We start from the raw sequence: 17,146 nt of genomic DNA, 5'->3' as shown, positions 1-17,146 counted from the left end.
AGTCCAGACTGATGCAGTTCAATAGCAGATACAAAGCTAAGACCCCAGGGTTACTTTATGTTTTAGGGGCCCCTCTCCCTGCACGTCCCTGCTCTGTGCGGTACTTGTGGGACTGACACTCCGAGGCAGTAGGTGGCGTTATGTCTCCTCATCCACAACCAGCACTAACAACCAAGATGCTGAGGCCAAATAACTACGGGGGAAGAGACACCGAAGAAGTAGACGGTCCACATAGCAAAGTGTCATTACTGTTCCAGCGATGTAGTCCGACCTGCCCGCTCCCTGGCACCCAGCGGGACGCACCATACGCCGGATACTCCAAGCTTTCTGACAGAATGGCGCACACTAACCGGTATTTATTTACTTGTCGGCTGTGTTGAACACTGTCCCCATCCTGAAACAAACGCAACAGCCGCTGGCTAACGAGCGTTTAGCGCTAGCAACCAGCTGCCGAACCGCTGGAAAGGAAAGGCCGCCGCCGCCGCACCGGGCGGGGATTTAACTTTCTCTGCCCCGCAACGTCTGGACTGAAGCACCGCTAAAGTCGCCGTAGCCAGTGATAATTCTGTGTCGGTAAGAAATGGACACGTCTCTGGGAATATGCGAAGAGGAGTGCTTGGCAATATCCTTTTTTTGAATTAAGTTAAAACCTTTTTTATGTTTGTTTTTTTTTTTCAGCGTGTATTAGCTCGTTAGCTAATGTTAGCCTTCACTCAATTAACACTAGCTAGCTTTACGGCTAACTTGAACTGTTTTAATTACGACAACGTTAGCTAATTATTTTCAGACCCATATGAACGCCGTATCATAATTATTTAAATGTTATGAATTAATTGTGGTCACTACTAACCATGCTAGTATGAGCAGCATAATTTAAACAACCCTTTTGTTCCTCACTAGAATAACGTCAACCATAAATCCGGTAAAGTTAACTAATGTTAACCTAGCTAACGTTAGCTACCAGCTACATTGACTGCCACTAACCCACTTGAGTTAGCCACAGAGCTGCTTTCTCTCCTTTTTCACTGCCTTGTTACTTATTATTCACTTTATTTTTTGCATATTTTATTATTAGCATGGCTTCTTTTAACAGACAGCACCACCTCTGAGTATCTTCTTTCTGTCCACACAAACACCAGCTAACTAGTTAAGTTACATGTTTACAAAGCTGACAGTGAGGCGCCTGTGGGTTAATCAAAAATAACAACTCAGTCTTTGTGATGTCCAAGCGTGTCTTTCATCCATCCTCAGTCACAATAATTCCTTGATTGTGCTGCTCACACTGTGAGAGCTCAGGAGCTGAGGTCTGGCCAGAAGGAGACCAGACTACTGTCGCTAGTTGAGCGCAGTGGAGAGTTTATGTAAGTATGGCAGAACCTGGGGACTGAAAAATGTGCTGCATAGGTGCACCAAGTGACATGTCACATACTGTGCATGTGTCGTTTGAAGCCACTCCCTGAGATTTAAGATGTTTTTGTGCAGCGTCAGCGACTTAATTCTGAGGAAATCCACAGCTGACAGTGCGGTCTGTGTTCTGGGTAAATGATCTTAATTGCTGTGGCATTGTTGTGCCTACTCAAGCCTCTTCATGTGTGAGCTATTTTTATGCTATGCTGTTTTGCTGTTACACACAGTTGAAAATGCACCCTGCTGTTACAGAAAAGGTGTGTACCATGATTGCGTCATTCTGAGTAATGGAAAAGATTATTCCGATTGTGCAGTTTATGATTGGTTGTCTTCTTACATGCTGACTTTTAAAGTGACTGCCTTTAGATAAGCAATATATTGTTGGAGGGAGTTTGCATGGACATTGTAAATGCCTGGTGTCCAGCAGCCTTTATGAAAGAAATATGATGCTGCAGGAATGATTGTCTTTTTACTGGCCTCTTCCTCAGATGTCAGAGAGTCAACTGCAGGACAACAATGCATGTGTGTAGTTATTTTGTTCAGTGTTACACATGTGGGCTGCAGCTGATGGGAACTGCTCCTTACACGCACACCACCCCGCTGTCCAATCACATCTGCTTTTAGTTGCAATGTATTTATTAGTCACGTGCGCAAAATCAGATGCGTGTCCTCTGGAGAGTAGCAGTTGTTTGTGAAAGAGGATGTTGTGGGTGATAACAGGGGATGTGTTAAATAATCTGTGTTAGTTTTTGGAGAAGGCAGTTAGTCTCCCCAGCAGCCAACTCAGTACTAATTATCCTGAATTCCTCCTGGACTATAATGACACTCACAAGGGCACACAAGCTACATGCTCACCTAACTGTGTTAAAAACACACACCAAACTCAGGAGTACTACTGAAACAGGAAAAATTAGAAATCTTTGAAACAAGTTGCTAGCTTTTTAGTTGGTGCTATGTAGTTATAACGCAGTACCTGCAAACCTATGAAGGTTTGACATTTTTAGAATCAGCAGGAATTGTAGGACAAAACATTTTTAGCAGAATAAGCACATTACAGTACAGCAGCACTGCAGTAAATAATAATGTGAATTTCAGTGTCTTTGTTTTGTCTGTGTTTGTGGTAGTTATTTTTTAACTAAATGTTCTTTTTTAACCTGCACATTGATGATGATAATTAAAGATTTATTAATTCATAATTAATCCTCTCTTATTTAGTGTACCTGTGATCATCTGTCATTTTTTTCCAGTGTGTTTTTTCCTATGTTTAAAACTTTTGTCAGGATTATTCTGTTTGTCACAATTCTTATATATACATACATATAGTCTTTACCACTGATGAATCAATGCCAATGTGTAACAATAGTAAAGGTGTAAATCTATCAATTTTAAAATAAGGTTTGAAGAGGCCAGATGTAGCTTCAAAAATAAAGATCAAATCTGGTCTGACTTCATTTATCAGATATTTATGTTATTTTGTCAATGAGAAGGGGAGGTTACATACTGTTGGTTGTTGTATAGGTTACAACATCAGAAAAGCTTTTACTGCAACTGTGAGTGTACAAGGTTGAATCATTTTCCTCTGTTCAGCAGTAATCTGATGTATTGTGAAATGGACGGGAAGTGTGGGCAGTGGCCAGCGTGCTGCTTTGACCCAGGCTGTTACTCAGCCATTGTTACTCTGGCATTGAGTGAAATATGACCTCCACCTACATTAACCCACATCAAAGTTTTCAGCTGACCATTAACGAACCTCCTCCGAATGTGCTTCTGGTTGCCACAGTACACTTTTATCAACAAAACTTGAATGAGGCACACTGCCTGTCAGTTAACTTTGTTCTGTTACTTATTCTTCTAAAGCATCTGGGCTGCAAACTAGATTGAAAGAGACTTGCATGTGTGCATGTGCATATCAGATTTTCTAAATCTTTATTTTGCATTTTAATCACTTGACAATTATTAATCAAATCCTAGTGACACATATACCCATACTGTGTAGTTATCCTAATGTTCATACTGACTTTTCAGAATGAAACACAATTTTAATTGCACTGGAAGTGCAGCTTATCTGGGCACGTTGATGAAATAATAATAAAACAAGTCTGTGCTGTTCTCACCCAGGTTGTGTATTTTGGCCTCTCCTGATGCTGTTGTGTCTCGTCCAGTGCCTCAGCTGTCTATACCAATCAATGGTAATTTTGAAATCATACGAGGTACGTACCCTTCAGTGTTAACTGTTTTAGTTAGTAAATTCAAATGTACAGCATATTTTGTTCTGCCAACTGCTACAGACTGTATTATTTCTTCTGTAAGATGTTTGTGATTCCTATCGGAGACGTGTTGCCTGTGGCCATTGGACCTCACATTCTTTAACTCCTATACATAGTAGAGTTACTGTTTTCTCAGATTCATGGCATAGTCGTGTAAAATTGAAAGTCCAGGGAGCAATTCCTTAGCATCTAGTTAAAAAAAAAAAAAAAATCAACAGGACAGCTACATCCTGTTAAAATCTTTATAGCACCATTGGTTTAGTCTTACCACTGATCTTTGAACTTGCTGTATTCACACTTTTTTTTTCTTCCTTTGTTTCAGAAGCTGAAGAGGCTCTTCTTATAGACTTCTCATCGGATTGTGAGAACTTTAAATTGACTCTTCATGTTTAATAATTATTTTTAAAACTTTGTCAGGTACAGATTATAGTTTAGTCTTTTAAGCAAGCCAGAAATTTGACTACTAGTGGCAACGCATGAACTAAAACATGGCATTTGTTGCAGCGCAGCCTATGTCTAACCATGCTAAATTTTTAGAGCATTCCTTTAGCTAAATGTCTTTATTTAGTAGCAGCGGCGAGTCATGAGTTGCCACGGCTTTCTGAAAGAATGTTGACTTGGCTCACTGTTAAATCACTTGTCTTTGTTTTCAAGACACTGCTTCTAATGTATTTGCCAAGACTTAAGGTTCCCAACATATGTGTGTTTTGTGTACTCTCTCTGAAGCGGGTGTGAGGATACGAATCAAAGGGGAAAAAGCCCCAGAGCTGCTGTTGGAACTGCAGGATGATGAACGGACCCAGACGTTCTTTACTCAGGTGAAGAGTGCTCAGGAGCAAGGTAAGACACCGCCGTCTGTTAGTAGAGTAAAGCAGATGATTCAATATTTAATGACTCATCTAATATTTAGCTACTGAGTGTGGATTACACCTCTCACTGATTTCCTGTGTTGTCTTCCCACCACACACTAGTGGAAAGACTCATTTGGCTGCCATTTTAGAAATCAGATCCACCTTTAAAGGTGTCAGGTCATGTCTGTGAATAGATCCAGAAAGGACTAAAGCTTATGTTATTATGCTCTCACACCTGCATTTATGTTTTAGCCATGTAACTGACACTCTTCAAATGAATAAGTAAACTTTCGAACCCGTTTAACCATAATTTCTAAACATCAGTTGTAGTGAGAGCAAAGTCCATTATGTAACAACATTTCTGCAGTGTAATGGGAATTTTGTGAGTTAGGTAAGATAGAAAAATATGCTACCTTTTCTTTTTAAGTTTTATATTTACATAGTAAAAGTATATATGTTGTTCATCATATATTGTGTAGACGAGAAAAGAAGTTTATTTTCATTTGATTTCTGCAGCCTTACATTGATGGAACTAAAAATATTAAAATTACATTAGTTAAATTACATCTGTGTTTTATCACAGTTGTGGGGATATTTTATCCAAGTTACAGACGATGATGTTTCAGGACACATTACTTATAGAGGTATGAGTATATTGTTGAACATGTGCTAACCTTTTGCCTGAGAACAGTGAGATAATTGTGTTGAAAGGCAACCATGAGGGTCTTTAATGACCTAATCCAGGCACATGACTTTACTGTAGTCACGTGTAATCTACTACAGGAGCTGTTTTTTCACTTCTTCTCTTCGTTAAAGGAAACACAATACTTCCTGTGGTTAGTTTTATTTATAAGCAAGCTGATAAAGACTTTTGTGTCTTTTTTCAAGTTGTATTTTTATGCCACCATGGTATGTGGTTTGTGGCACTACATGTTGTCATGCTGCTGTCATGACTCTCTTGATGTATGAACACTCATGAATAAAGATCATACTTATCCCACATGAAGTGGTGATCTGATACATTTTCATATTAATAAGATGAAAAATATATTTTTAAACTAGCATACTGTAAGTATATGTTGTTTGTTCTTCTGTCAAGGAAATCTTTTTGTGTAAACAGTGACTACTGAATCAATTTTTGTTAACACACCCTAGGGAAATTATAGATTGTAAAGCTGGATTGTGGTGGAGCATTGAGTTGTAGTTATTTCTGTTCTGAGAGTCTTTTTACCTACAGTAGTTTTACAGTTGCCATTATAATTTACTTTTGTGGACTAGTTCATGATGGTAAAATCCTATGCTATTCAGTTGTACTGCTGTAGAGCTCTGCCTTCTTCAGTCTTGTTATCTATAAGCTGCTTGTTCGCTGGTATCCTCTTCTTCTCTTCCTGTAATGACAACATAACTCTTCTGGGTGTTGGCTCATTTGTATCTGTGTTCATATTTACATTGAGAGAGATCATATTAAACAGGGTGTGAATTTACTTAAGTGAGGTCAGAGGTTTCATTATTCATTAGTCATCATATTAACTTCCTGATGGCATTATTTACTTTACTTGAGCAAGCTAGAGTACTACTTTATTAAACTTTGCTTTAAAGTTTCTATTTCTGTTTGACTAAGGTCGTGTTGAGCTTGCATCATTGTCTGCTTTCTTTTGACACTGCTGTTTCATTTCTCAGTTCAATCCAAGCCTACAAAACCCAAAGCGATGGAGCCCGTTGCCCCGGCGATCTCGAGAGGTACAGTCCCTGTCCCTCCACAAAGAGCAAATAAGACTGCTATCTCTGTGGGCTCTGGAGTGAATCCACCTAAATCTACCAGTGCACTGCCTTCCAAACTCAACAACAGCACTTCAACAAATCAGACTAACAAAGGTAATACGTTGACACTTTACATTTACAAAAATGCAACAGTTAGATGCATAAATGTCAACTGATAAGTTAAAACAAACCATTAACATTTAATTCACAATTTCTTCCAGTTTAGTTTCTGTTGTTTTTTTTAAATTCTGTTTAAATACTCTTTTTTTGCAGTTTCAGCTCAATCACTTGTCTCAGACTTTGGGTTTGAGGAACATTCTAACCACGTTGTTAAAGTGGAGGAAAAGAAAAACCACCAGAATCGCTTAGTTGCCTCCAGGGAGCCTCCTCCTGTTCCCCCTCTACCTCCTCGCAAAGCGTCTTACATTCCAGCCAATCCTCCTCCTCCTGTTCCTAAAGAGAGAGCTGCCAAAGACAACTCCTTTAACACCAAACCGGAGTAAGTTACCCTAATATAACCTAATAATGACAGCACAACAGATTTACTGATGATGTAAGTGGGCTCCAGGGCTTTGGTCAATAATTAAAAACCAAACGTTTATTTAGGTTCGATCTTTTTTACTGGAAACTGTTGAAACTGGTTTACACCAACTGGAATCTATTTAAAATGTTGTTGTTAAATGATATGTACTTTCTCCATTCCAGTAGTTTTAGGTCAGGGTTTGACCGAATGGATAGGCCACCATCTTTTTGTGAAAGTCCCACCACCAACACTATGAGACAGGCCATGTTGTCCAGCCAGGCAGGACAAAGAGAGTACCTCATCAAACACCGCCTGGGTAAGAAGGAGAGTGAGTACGTGGACATCCAGAACTTCAGGTGAGAAGAGCTGTGCATGTTTTTATTTTGTTTTTGTATAGAAATGCATGGCAACTTTATTAATTTAGAAATATACTAAACTTTTTCTTTTCTCACCTCTAATTTTTTTTTAGGTTTTTCATAGGTACATGGAATGTGAATGGCCAGTCTCCAGACAGCAGCCTTGAGCCATGGCTCTGCTGTGACACAGAGCCTCCTGATATTTACGCTGTGGGGTCAGTAAGAATGAATAATAAATACTTTTCCTTGCAGTGAAATGGTATTACATTGTCTTGTGCTTTGGCTTTAATAACAAGTGGTATTGTTTGTGAAACTAGTTTTCAAGAATTGGACCTGAGCACTGAAGCTTTCTTTTACATGGACTCATCTAAGGAGCAGCTGTGGGTAGAAGCTGTGGAGAGGAGTTTGCACCCAAAAGCCAAGTACAAGAGGGTGAGTGGCAGAAATGTCTCTTTAAAGACTACTACTTCTTTTTTTAGGTTATTGGCTCTCGTCTTGTTGATGAATATATGTTTTGCATGTTAGTAGAACAGAGTACACATCATGTTATAGACACCAACTTTAATTAGATTTTTTTCTTATCTACAGGTTCGAATGATACGACTAGTTGGGATGATGCTTGTGGTTTATGTCAGGAAGGCTGTCAAGAATCACATAAAAGAAGTGGCTGCAGAGCATGTGGGCACAGGAATCATGGGAAAAATGGTTTGTTTACAGTAATGTCAGACCTGACATTTTCTGCTCATAGTTTAACTAAATATAATCAGTAAATATCACTGGTCCTGCTACCTTTTTTTTTTTTTTTTTAATAATGAATTATATTAATCATAATCCTTCCTGGCAGCCTGATGTTGTAATATTTTATTCATTTGTTTATTTTGCAGGGGAACAAAGGTGGTGTGGCAGTGAGGTTTGTTTTTCACAACACTAGTTTCTGCATTGTCAACTCCCACCTGGCTGCACATACGGAAGATTTTGAGCGACGCAACCAGGACTATAAAGACATATGCGCCCGCATGACCTTTCACTTGCTGGACTACCCACCTCTCAGTATTGTGAAGCACGAGTGAGTTCCTCAGTCATTCATAGATGGGTCATAGTTAGGATAGGTCTGGATTCATGTGAAAAGTCAGATTCTACAAGTTTGGATCATCAGTTCTGAGCTTGTTTTGACTAGTAGCTGTTATCTGATGTTCTGTTGCTGGTCTCCATTTGACTATTTTTACATATAAAGATGAATTTTACATTTATAGTCTTCTGTCTATATAGTTTTACTCTTATGAGTGTAATTTTTTTTTTTGACAGGATTTTAATGTTTGTGAGAATAATCATTTAGTGCAAAGTCGTTGGAGTAATTCTGCTCTTTTTAACAATGTATATCTCTTCTTGTGTTTCAGTGTAGTAATCTGGCTTGGGGATTTAAACTATCGACTGTTCATAACCGATGCTGCCGAAGTCAAACACCTCATTGCTCAGAATAACCTAAAGAAGCTTCAGGAAAATGATCAGGTGAATTTGTCATGCAGCTCAGTGTTTTGCACTAGTGGTAAGAACGTATAGATATAGTTGGCTAACCTTAAAGCTAGAGATAATTAATAGTAGAAGGTATTAATCAGTAGAAAGACTGATCATATCATGTATCTGTTATTATAGATGGATTGGGTGGTGTTATTGGATCTCAGTTTTAGTGTTGTTGTGTAGTAAAATATGCTTGTTGATATAAGTAGTCTGTGCTTTTGTTTTGAAATGACAATAAGCATAACTGTTGAAAAATAGAAGCTACACAGATATCTAAGGGAAGCTGTTTTGCAAACACCACAATTACTCATTTGTAGGATAAACCAAAAACAAAACTTGTTTGTTATCGGTCATGGTTTTCTGTTTATGTTACAGTAACTCAAGATTCTCTTTTGACTCTTGTACCAAATAACACTTGGCAATTTTTCTGTATAGCTGAACATTCAGAGGCAGACCACGAGAGCCTTTGCAGATTTCATGGAGGGAGATATTAACTTCATTCCCACATACAAGTATGACCCCAAAACAGATCGATGGGACTCGAGGTAAAAGCATATCTTGTTTTTCTTTTTTCTATTCCTCAATACAGAAACTTCCTCTGGGATTTGTATTGTTTTGCCCACTCATTCAGTTTCACTTTTTCTTTTTTGAAACCCTGATAAAATTTGATTGCAGGAAAACCTTTCCCAGCCTTATCCTTATACTAATACAGCATCAGCATTTTTGTATGTCTTCTCACACTCAACTTGCCTCTGAAACTGAGACTGTTTCCTGCAGCGGGAAGTGCCGTGTACCAGCTTGGTGTGACAGAATCCTGTGGAGGGGAAATGATGTCAAGCAGCTCAAATATCGAAGTCACATGGAGCTGCAAACTAGTGACCACAAGCCTGTCAGCTCCCTCTTCCTTATAGGAGTAAGAAGCTGTGTTCTGCTTACACATTTGACAATATACAGTATGTGATTTTGGTATAATAAAGTTTTAATTAATATTATTTGATAAAATGTGATTAACAGGTGAAAGTGGTTAATGAGCAACGTCACAAAAAGGTGTTTGAGGACATTGTTCGAGCAATGGACAGAATGGAGAATGATTTCCTTCCATCTGTGTCTCTTAGCAGGAGAGAGGTAAGAAGATCCTTTACATACTTCATGTACTTCATGTGCTCATCATTATACTGCAGGTCGACAATATATGTCACTAATCATACCTGTCATTTTACAGTCTGATATGAACAATTCTTCTTTTTCTTTTTCCATCAGTTTACATTTGAGAATGTGAAATTCCGGCAACTTCAGAAAGAGCGCTTCCTAATAACAAATGATGGGAATGTCCCCTGCCACTTTGCCTTCATCCCCAAACTTAATGACTCACAGTATTGTAAGTCTTGGCTACGTGCTGATCCAAGTGATGGATTCTTGGAGCCAAGTAAGTAATTTTATCTTAAAAAATATCCTATTGTTGATCTTTCCCTGAATTTTAGATCTATAGTCATGTAGTGTTTCAGGAAATGTGAAAGAGATCTAAATGTTCCTTTTTATCTCTTCTGGACAAACTTGTGCTCGAATGCTTTCATGTTCAGATAGCAAAATTAGAGATAGATAGCATTGTCCAAATGGAAGCAAATTAATTCTCACACAGATTTAGGGGTTTTACTCTGTACTGTTCCAGATGTCTATTTTCCATAAATGGATAAACTATTTGTTTTATTCTAACAGCCAAGGTCAGGTGGGCACCACCATGTTGGTATATTTTAATTTGATGCTAATAATTCATGACATGAGTGACTTTATTTGAAATATGTACTGGCTAAGTGATGATGGTTTAACATTGTAGAAAATTTCTTCAGATTGATGGGCATCTTTCTAGTCATATAGTTAAAGTGGATGATATCAGGTCTAATGTGGTCATCACAGAGTAGCTGAACAAACTATTAAATCTGCAGTTGTTAATTCTCTACCATTATTATTTTACAGTACACCACCACACAGCTAATCTGACTCCTTCTGAAAGTAACACTGTACCTGATTGAACTGACGTTAGCCAGATGAGCCAGCTGATTGTGGGATTGCAATGAGTTGCTGACGCTAATGTAATTGAGGCTAGCCCGCTTGGGATGTAATGTTTTCAGCTTTGTGCGGAGAACTTAGTCATTCACTTGGCCATAAATTAACAACAGACAGGAATTTCTTCTGATGATGTTCTTACCATCTTTCTCAGAAGGTTTCCCTCTAAACATCCTCCTTTTACCTGAACAGATGAGACTCTGGAGATCTTTCTGGAGGTTTATGTCAGCAAAGACTCTGTCACACTGCTGAACTCTGGAGAGGACTGTATAGAGGACATTCTGGTGCTCCATCTGGACCGTGGCAAGGACTACTTCATTACCATCACTGGCAACTACCTGCCCAGCTGCTTTGGCACCTCGCTGGAGGCTCTGTGCCGCATGAAGAAGCCCATCAGAGAGATCCCCATCACCAAACTCATTGACCTGGTGAGGGAACACTAGTCCAGCAGTCATGGCAAGAGAAATACAGTCAGACCAGTTTAAAGTGATAGGACCACTGGACAAAGACATATTTTCAAGAGATTAGGTGAAACCCTGATTGTGAAACACAAACCTTTCTGTGCATACAGCAGTTCAGCCCAGATTGTAATCTGATGGCTGTTTTTCATTCTGTAGCTACTCACTACCTGAAACCTGAGCTGTGATGCGTGAGGACTCGCTCCCTCAGGGTAAACTCAGTCACACAGAGAGCCTATATTTAGAGAGCATGAAAATGGCTCAACCTCTATATTTTTGGCCAAGAGGTGCCAGGGGAACAAGGAAGTATCTAAGACATAGGAAGGGAGCTCCTAAAGAACAGGGAAAAATGACTCAGGTTAGACCCACTTTAGCCTTAGCCTTATAAATAGTCTCCTCTGGTCTTAACATGATCACCTCTGTCTGCTTCCATAATCCTATTTTTGACCTCAAATTCAGTACTCTTCTAATTCTACCTAAAAAGTTCAATTTCCTGCTGGCCTGGTGTATTTGATCAAATGATTTATCTACTCTGATTCTGTGTTTATACATAGCACTTCTATCCACTTTGTTCTTTCTTCTTTTGTTTCCCTTCACTGCCTCTTCTTGCCTTGATCATTCCTTTCCACATCTTCACTGTGGTTGTGGGCTGACTTCTTGCTCAGGGAGAGGACAGCTACATGGAAAAGGTAACATATTAACACTGATAATGATCAAGTCTCAATAAAAACAGGGTCAATGTTTGTTACAAGACTTCCTTCATCAAGTATCTGCGTTGTGACACTTTGTTGACCTTCATCAGTTGTGATAAAGTGAGGTTATTTATTATGTCAGGATAGTATATCTTTATAATTTCAATGTGAACCGTGTCAAGTTAATGTGTAACTTGACCATGAATGATTAACATACTTCACTACAAATATGTTTATAGATAAAATCCTTGGGCCAATAAATTGTTTGCAAATGCATTCTCAAGCTCAAATGCTAAATGTTAACTATACTTCTAACATCTGATCTTTTTCCAGCTACAATATTCTGTTCCCAGTGACACTTAACTGCAGTTTCACAGATTAATGAAACATATTTGTACAAGCTAATTGGAAAACTGAATCAGTGCTTACTCTTTTTGAATTTCAATAAGCTGACAAGGGCAGTGATTGGTAAGCCTGAGGCAAACATATGCCAGAGTATGCTGGCTTATTTATAATCTATTCAGTGTGTGAATCAGTCACTCATTACATCTCGCATAGCGGGTTGAGGGCAGGGCACAGCAGTCCAGTGAAAGTTGGACACATTAAATCTCATTTGGCAGCAGCCACAGCTTCTTCATACATATGATTAAAGCTAATGAGAAGAAGTTTTACTGTCTATTCAGCTAAGATCAAACCCTTTCATGAAGCCTAATGACTACATCTTATCTTTCATTTCATAACTCGATACCAAGAAATTAAACTACATAGCTTAGCTAAAACATAATCGTACATTTGACCACATTTTCAAACAGAAGCAAGTCCGAATCCCTTATGTTACAACTTTCTTGGGTCTTGAATCCCATCTGAAAGACTCAGAACTTTGGGTGTTAAAACATTTTTCAGAGTATCGCATCAGTTATGGATTAGCCGGGATCATCCCTCTTTCAAGGCACACTTCAGTTTCCACTGCCTTTATGTGCTGCCTCACTAGATGTGGTTATTTTTGTATGTCTCTCATGAGTCTCAGGGATCCATTTGCAGAGGCGAAAAATGGGATATCCAGCTCTTAGTAAAATGGCTCTTGTTCAAATCTCCAGATGCCATCAGTAATTGATCAAATGTGTCATGTGTAGTCATTCTAGGAAACTCTGGTTCCTGTAATCAAAGTAGGATTAATCACATGATTATGGAAATAATATGAATTTTTCCTGCCTGAAATACAGTTGGATATTCCTCTGTCTCTTTCAACAGGAGAAGTCAAAGATAAGCCTGATGATGGACTCTACGAGTACTGATGACGTACCTCTAAAGATCCCTAAGGAGGTGTGGATTCTGGTTGACCATCTCTTCACCAAATCCTGTGATCAGGTGAGAAAGTTGCTTGGTTGTAACTCCTAATTAACGGTTCTCTCTCATTTTATCTTTTCATTTATGAAACAGACTAATAAATCTTTCTGAAAATTGCTTGACCTAGGCACATGCACCTCTAAGGTTGTCTTTACATTGACTTGATCTGCTGTTGCACTGCCTCTAAATCCTCTAAATCTTGCCTCACTTTCTGTCTGAACGCCCGCTGATCAGGAGGACTTGTTCCAGACGCCAGGTCTACAGGAGGAACTGCAGAGCATCATTGGCTGTCTGGACACCAGCATCCCTGACTCCATCCGTATCCTTATCATGCTTACCAAGATTTAACGTGGATCCCATTTTACTGAATGCCAGAAAAATAAATGAGCGTACACATACTTAATCTGTTAATCTGTCTGATGTATATGTTATTAAAACAGTATTTACAGTATGTCACCTGTGGAGTGAACTTCAACGTCAAAAAGCAAAGTGAGCTTGTTTGGAACATACCGATAATAAGATGTGTTTTGAAGGTTATCTTTACTAAAGGAGTAAAGATGCTCTATAACTACTTGCTTCTCGTACCCTTCCCTAACTAATCATGTAGCTGGTTGTAACCACTCTGTAGCTGAGGCTCTGCTGATCTTCTTGGAGGCATTACCTGAGCCAGTGGTTTGTTATGAACTCTACCAACGGTGCCTAGACAGCTCTCATGACAGCCGCCTCTGCAAACAGGTGCAGTGACCACTGTTAAACCATGTAGTACTCTTTGTTATTGGTATTAGTCCAGGATTTTACTCTATCACTTACTGCAGACGTTAAATATGTGCATGTGTGTCTAATCGTTATTTCTGTGTTGATTATTGACAGTTGATCTCCCAGTTGCCCAGAGCTCATCGCAACGTGTTTCGCTACTTAATGGCCTTTCTGAAGGAACTTCTCAGACACTCACACAACAACAACCTAACAGCCAGCCTTATAGGTATGAAATAGACATGTCCTGTTTTATTATACTTCATAGCTCATTAAATAGTTAGTGCACTACATATTACTCCTTACTGAAGCGAAGCTACCTCTACTGAATTTCTAAAAAAATGTATGTATTATTTTATAGCTGTATATCATTTTACTATCAGGATTATCAGTTTTAAATCCAAGCTAGAACCAAAACTGTTTTCTGAAGCACTGGTTGATGATTAACTGATTAAATTTATTTGCCGATTAGCAAGAAAAGGAAAATTTAACAGATGGCACAACAAACATTGAACAATAAATATAACATAATAATAAAGATTCTCTGCATAGGGAAACACGCTAGTTGAATGTACATTAACGTAACTAGTTTAAATAAGCAAAAGATGTAATGCATAGAGCATTAGCATATATAAATTTACGTGTAAACATTTACATGTGTGAATTAACAGGATTAAGGCTTTATATACCTCCTGGATTTATTGATTGTGAGACCTCAAAACCCCCCCTATATTATTATAGAGCTTTTTCGTGCATACAACGCAGCAGTTTAGGTTAATGCACTGTATTTTGCATGAAGGCGTCATTAATCACGATCTTAGGGTTTTGTTTCCTTATGGTAACCAGGCTTTAGACGTCTAATCATGACCTTTAGCTCTTTATGCAAAACATTTGCAGCATGATAGAAGAGTAAGTTGTTTTCAATACTTTTTTGTCCTGTTGTTGTGTTTTAGCTACGCTCTTCGCCAGCCTCCTCATCCGACCACCTCCCAACCTTATGGGCAGACAGACGTCACACGACCGGCAGAAAGCCATTGACTTCATTCTGGGTTTCCTTATGTCAGGAGAGGAGGAGTAACGAAAGTTCATCACTGTGCAATGGGAGTTTGAAGTTAATTCCCAACCTGGTAAACAACGTGGACCTGTAGGACTCTGTGTAACATGATCCACTTGGTATTGTTCTATCATATCTTTTGGAGACCAGTGCAGTTGTTTTGCACCCTACCCTTCACAAACTGTCATGTATGTGGTTCCCAAGACTTCCACCACACATGCGATGATGTTACCAAGTGTTAAGTCTTCAGTTCATTCAAAGTATGACCGCTCGCTGAATTTGGAAGCATTTGGGAGATTGTGAACTGATGGCTATGCACTTTCTAATGACCTGAAGGACCTGTGCCTCCACACTAGAACTGTCCTTTTTCTGAGCTGATACTTCTTATTGTAGGTTCTTATGCCAAAATAGTCCCTGAACAGTGACTGGTAATAAATATGAAAACACTATGTATCCATAAATGCTTAGAGAAAGACTCAATTACACTAAATACATGGACGTTTCTGAGGTTTTGAAAAGCAGACTGAAAACACAAGTACAAGTACACTGTTCAGTACTAGAGTAGTTAGGAATGGGGTAAATGTTAAAGAGCTTATCACTAAGAATATTTAAGTTTAAGGTAAACCATGACAATCATCCATTTTGCAGCATTTCAGCTGAGAGGACAATGCTAAGATATCTGAGAGAACTATTTGTTACTACATCCGTTGTATTTTGAGTGTTAAATGTTATTTATATATATTTTCCCACGTTTGCGCCATCCAAACAGATTTTGGCTCCTATTACAGTGAAATTTATTTGGTTCTAAAATGTTTAATTAGAAATATTCATAGCTTGTTTTTTATCATGCTGTTATAGAAAACCCGTCGGGAATATTTGCCATCTCTGTGCGGCCTCAGCTGTGGGCATTACATCTTGTTTTGCCAGTTCAGTAAGAGTTGAGTTACGCAAGAAGTCTAACGCACTAACTTCCTGGTCAACCAGAATAAAGTGAGCAGCCACTGTCTGTAGTTCTTTGTCATAAATGTTGTAAATACTGTAGTGATTGTTTCATGGGTGTTTGACTGTCATCATGGTTGCACAAATCTGTGATAGTGTCTACAGTTTATCATGTTTGTAATGAAGGTGGTACTGACGATGTCTGTGTTTGTTTACATGTCTTTGTTCTTTTGGGCCTCTGTGATGCCAAGACACAGCCGTAATACTCTAAAGTGATGCAGCGTTTTCTAGGTACAGGAATTCAGTAGCTCATTAGTCTGCAGTATCCAGCCTGTTGTTAGGCATCTTTCTTATCGGTGCCACATTTTTTGTCTGTTGCTGTTTCAAAACATGTCATGATTATTGAAATAAGGGTCTTGACGTGTGCACTGGGCAGTATTTTCTATGTAACAGTATACGTAATGTTGGCATTAGCTTTTCCCAGTAAAAATATTCTGACATGAACTTCCTCTTATTTACTATCACCTGCGATGTAGTGATGCCCAGAGGTTTAGTTCCTGGGTGCTCTAGGAACTCTGCATCAAAAGCTTTAGGATATAATGTGACAACATTGACAATCATGGCACTTAAAAAGAACACGTATGGGCTGAAGGTGCTTTAATCCTTGGCAGTTGATTCTTCTGTTGGTCTTAAGCCAGTCGAGTCACCAAAAACTGGCCTGAATTAGTAGTTTCTGGTGACTAATGTGGGACAAACATTTTACAGTAGCCATTTATTTATCATCATTCATCATGTCAAACAGAAAAATCTATAGTCTGTAACCTCTGATTTTTGTCTTTTGCCACTGTACAAGCTGATGTATCTCTGTGGAGTCGTGCTTTTTGCCTTTTGTTTCTGTCACAGTCTGTTCATAACAATTAAGGTAAATTTAAAGGTACCCGAGGAAACACTTGATTTCAGCTATTCAGATTTTTTTTTTGGTACTTTTAATTTATTTAACAGAAATAAAACTATGTATAAACCCGTTTTGTGTTCCAGCTCAACATGTTGATGGCATCATTTCACTTTACTCTTCAGCTACATGCAAAATCGTTACTGGCTGATGTTCACGCTATAGTTGGTCTCATCGGTGTCTGATGAGACATCCTTCACCTCA

The 17,146-nt window shown here is 38.7% G+C and overlaps 1 protein-coding gene across 4 annotated transcripts; it reads left to right on the top strand.

Moving 5' to 3' along the window:
• Positions 1-204: 204 nt before the first annotated feature.
• Positions 205-17,015, top strand: ocrl (OCRL inositol polyphosphate-5-phosphatase). 4 transcript variants are annotated; one of them, XM_026357468.1, is made up of 24 exons: positions 205-622; positions 1,282-1,361; positions 3,526-3,617; positions 3,997-4,035; positions 4,401-4,514; positions 6,206-6,400; positions 6,560-6,785; positions 6,995-7,165; positions 7,279-7,380; positions 7,483-7,597; positions 7,754-7,870; positions 8,050-8,231; positions 8,563-8,674; positions 9,119-9,228; positions 9,461-9,596; positions 9,698-9,808; positions 9,944-10,109; positions 10,940-11,175; positions 11,871-11,894; positions 13,149-13,265; positions 13,479-13,563; positions 13,852-13,979; positions 14,115-14,226; positions 14,951-17,015. In XM_026357468.1, exons 1-24 carry the CDS (start codon positions 581-583, stop codon positions 15,073-15,075), a joined length of 2,937 nt encoding a protein of 978 aa, XP_026213253.1. In that variant the 5' UTR covers positions 205-580; the 3' UTR covers positions 15,076-17,015. The 4 variants fall into 4 exon arrangements, with proteins under 4 accessions (XP_026213253.1, XP_026213251.1, XP_026213255.1 ...); XM_026357466.1 differs by having other exon boundaries at positions 206-622; positions 6,992-7,165; XM_026357470.1 differs by lacking the exon at positions 11,871-11,894 and having other exon boundaries at positions 206-622.
• The last annotated feature ends 131 nt before the right edge of the window (positions 17,016-17,146 follow it).

Source organism: Anabas testudineus, chromosome 10, assembly GCF_900324465.2.
Source record: "Anabas testudineus chromosome 10, fAnaTes1.2, whole genome shotgun sequence".
Classification (NCBI taxonomy): Eukaryota; Metazoa; Chordata; class Actinopteri; order Anabantiformes; family Anabantidae; genus Anabas; species Anabas testudineus.
Note: the sequence above shows the minus strand (reverse complement) of the source record. Positions and strands in the feature narration are given on the sequence as shown.

Excerpts from the sequence above, each read along its gene's own strand:
- ocrl (XM_026357466.1), top strand. The coding sequence starts at position 581 with ATGGACACGTCTCTGGGAATATGCGAAGAGGAGTGCTTGGCA. Across the intron at positions 9,597-9,697 it reads GCTCCCTCTTCCTTATAGGA|GTGAAAGTGGTTAATGAGCA; the intron begins GTAAGAAGCTGT and ends TGTGATTAACAG. Across the intron at positions 13,564-13,851 it reads CAGCATCCCTGACTCCATCC|CTGGTTGTAACCACTCTGTA; the intron begins GTATCCTTATCA and ends CTAATCATGTAG.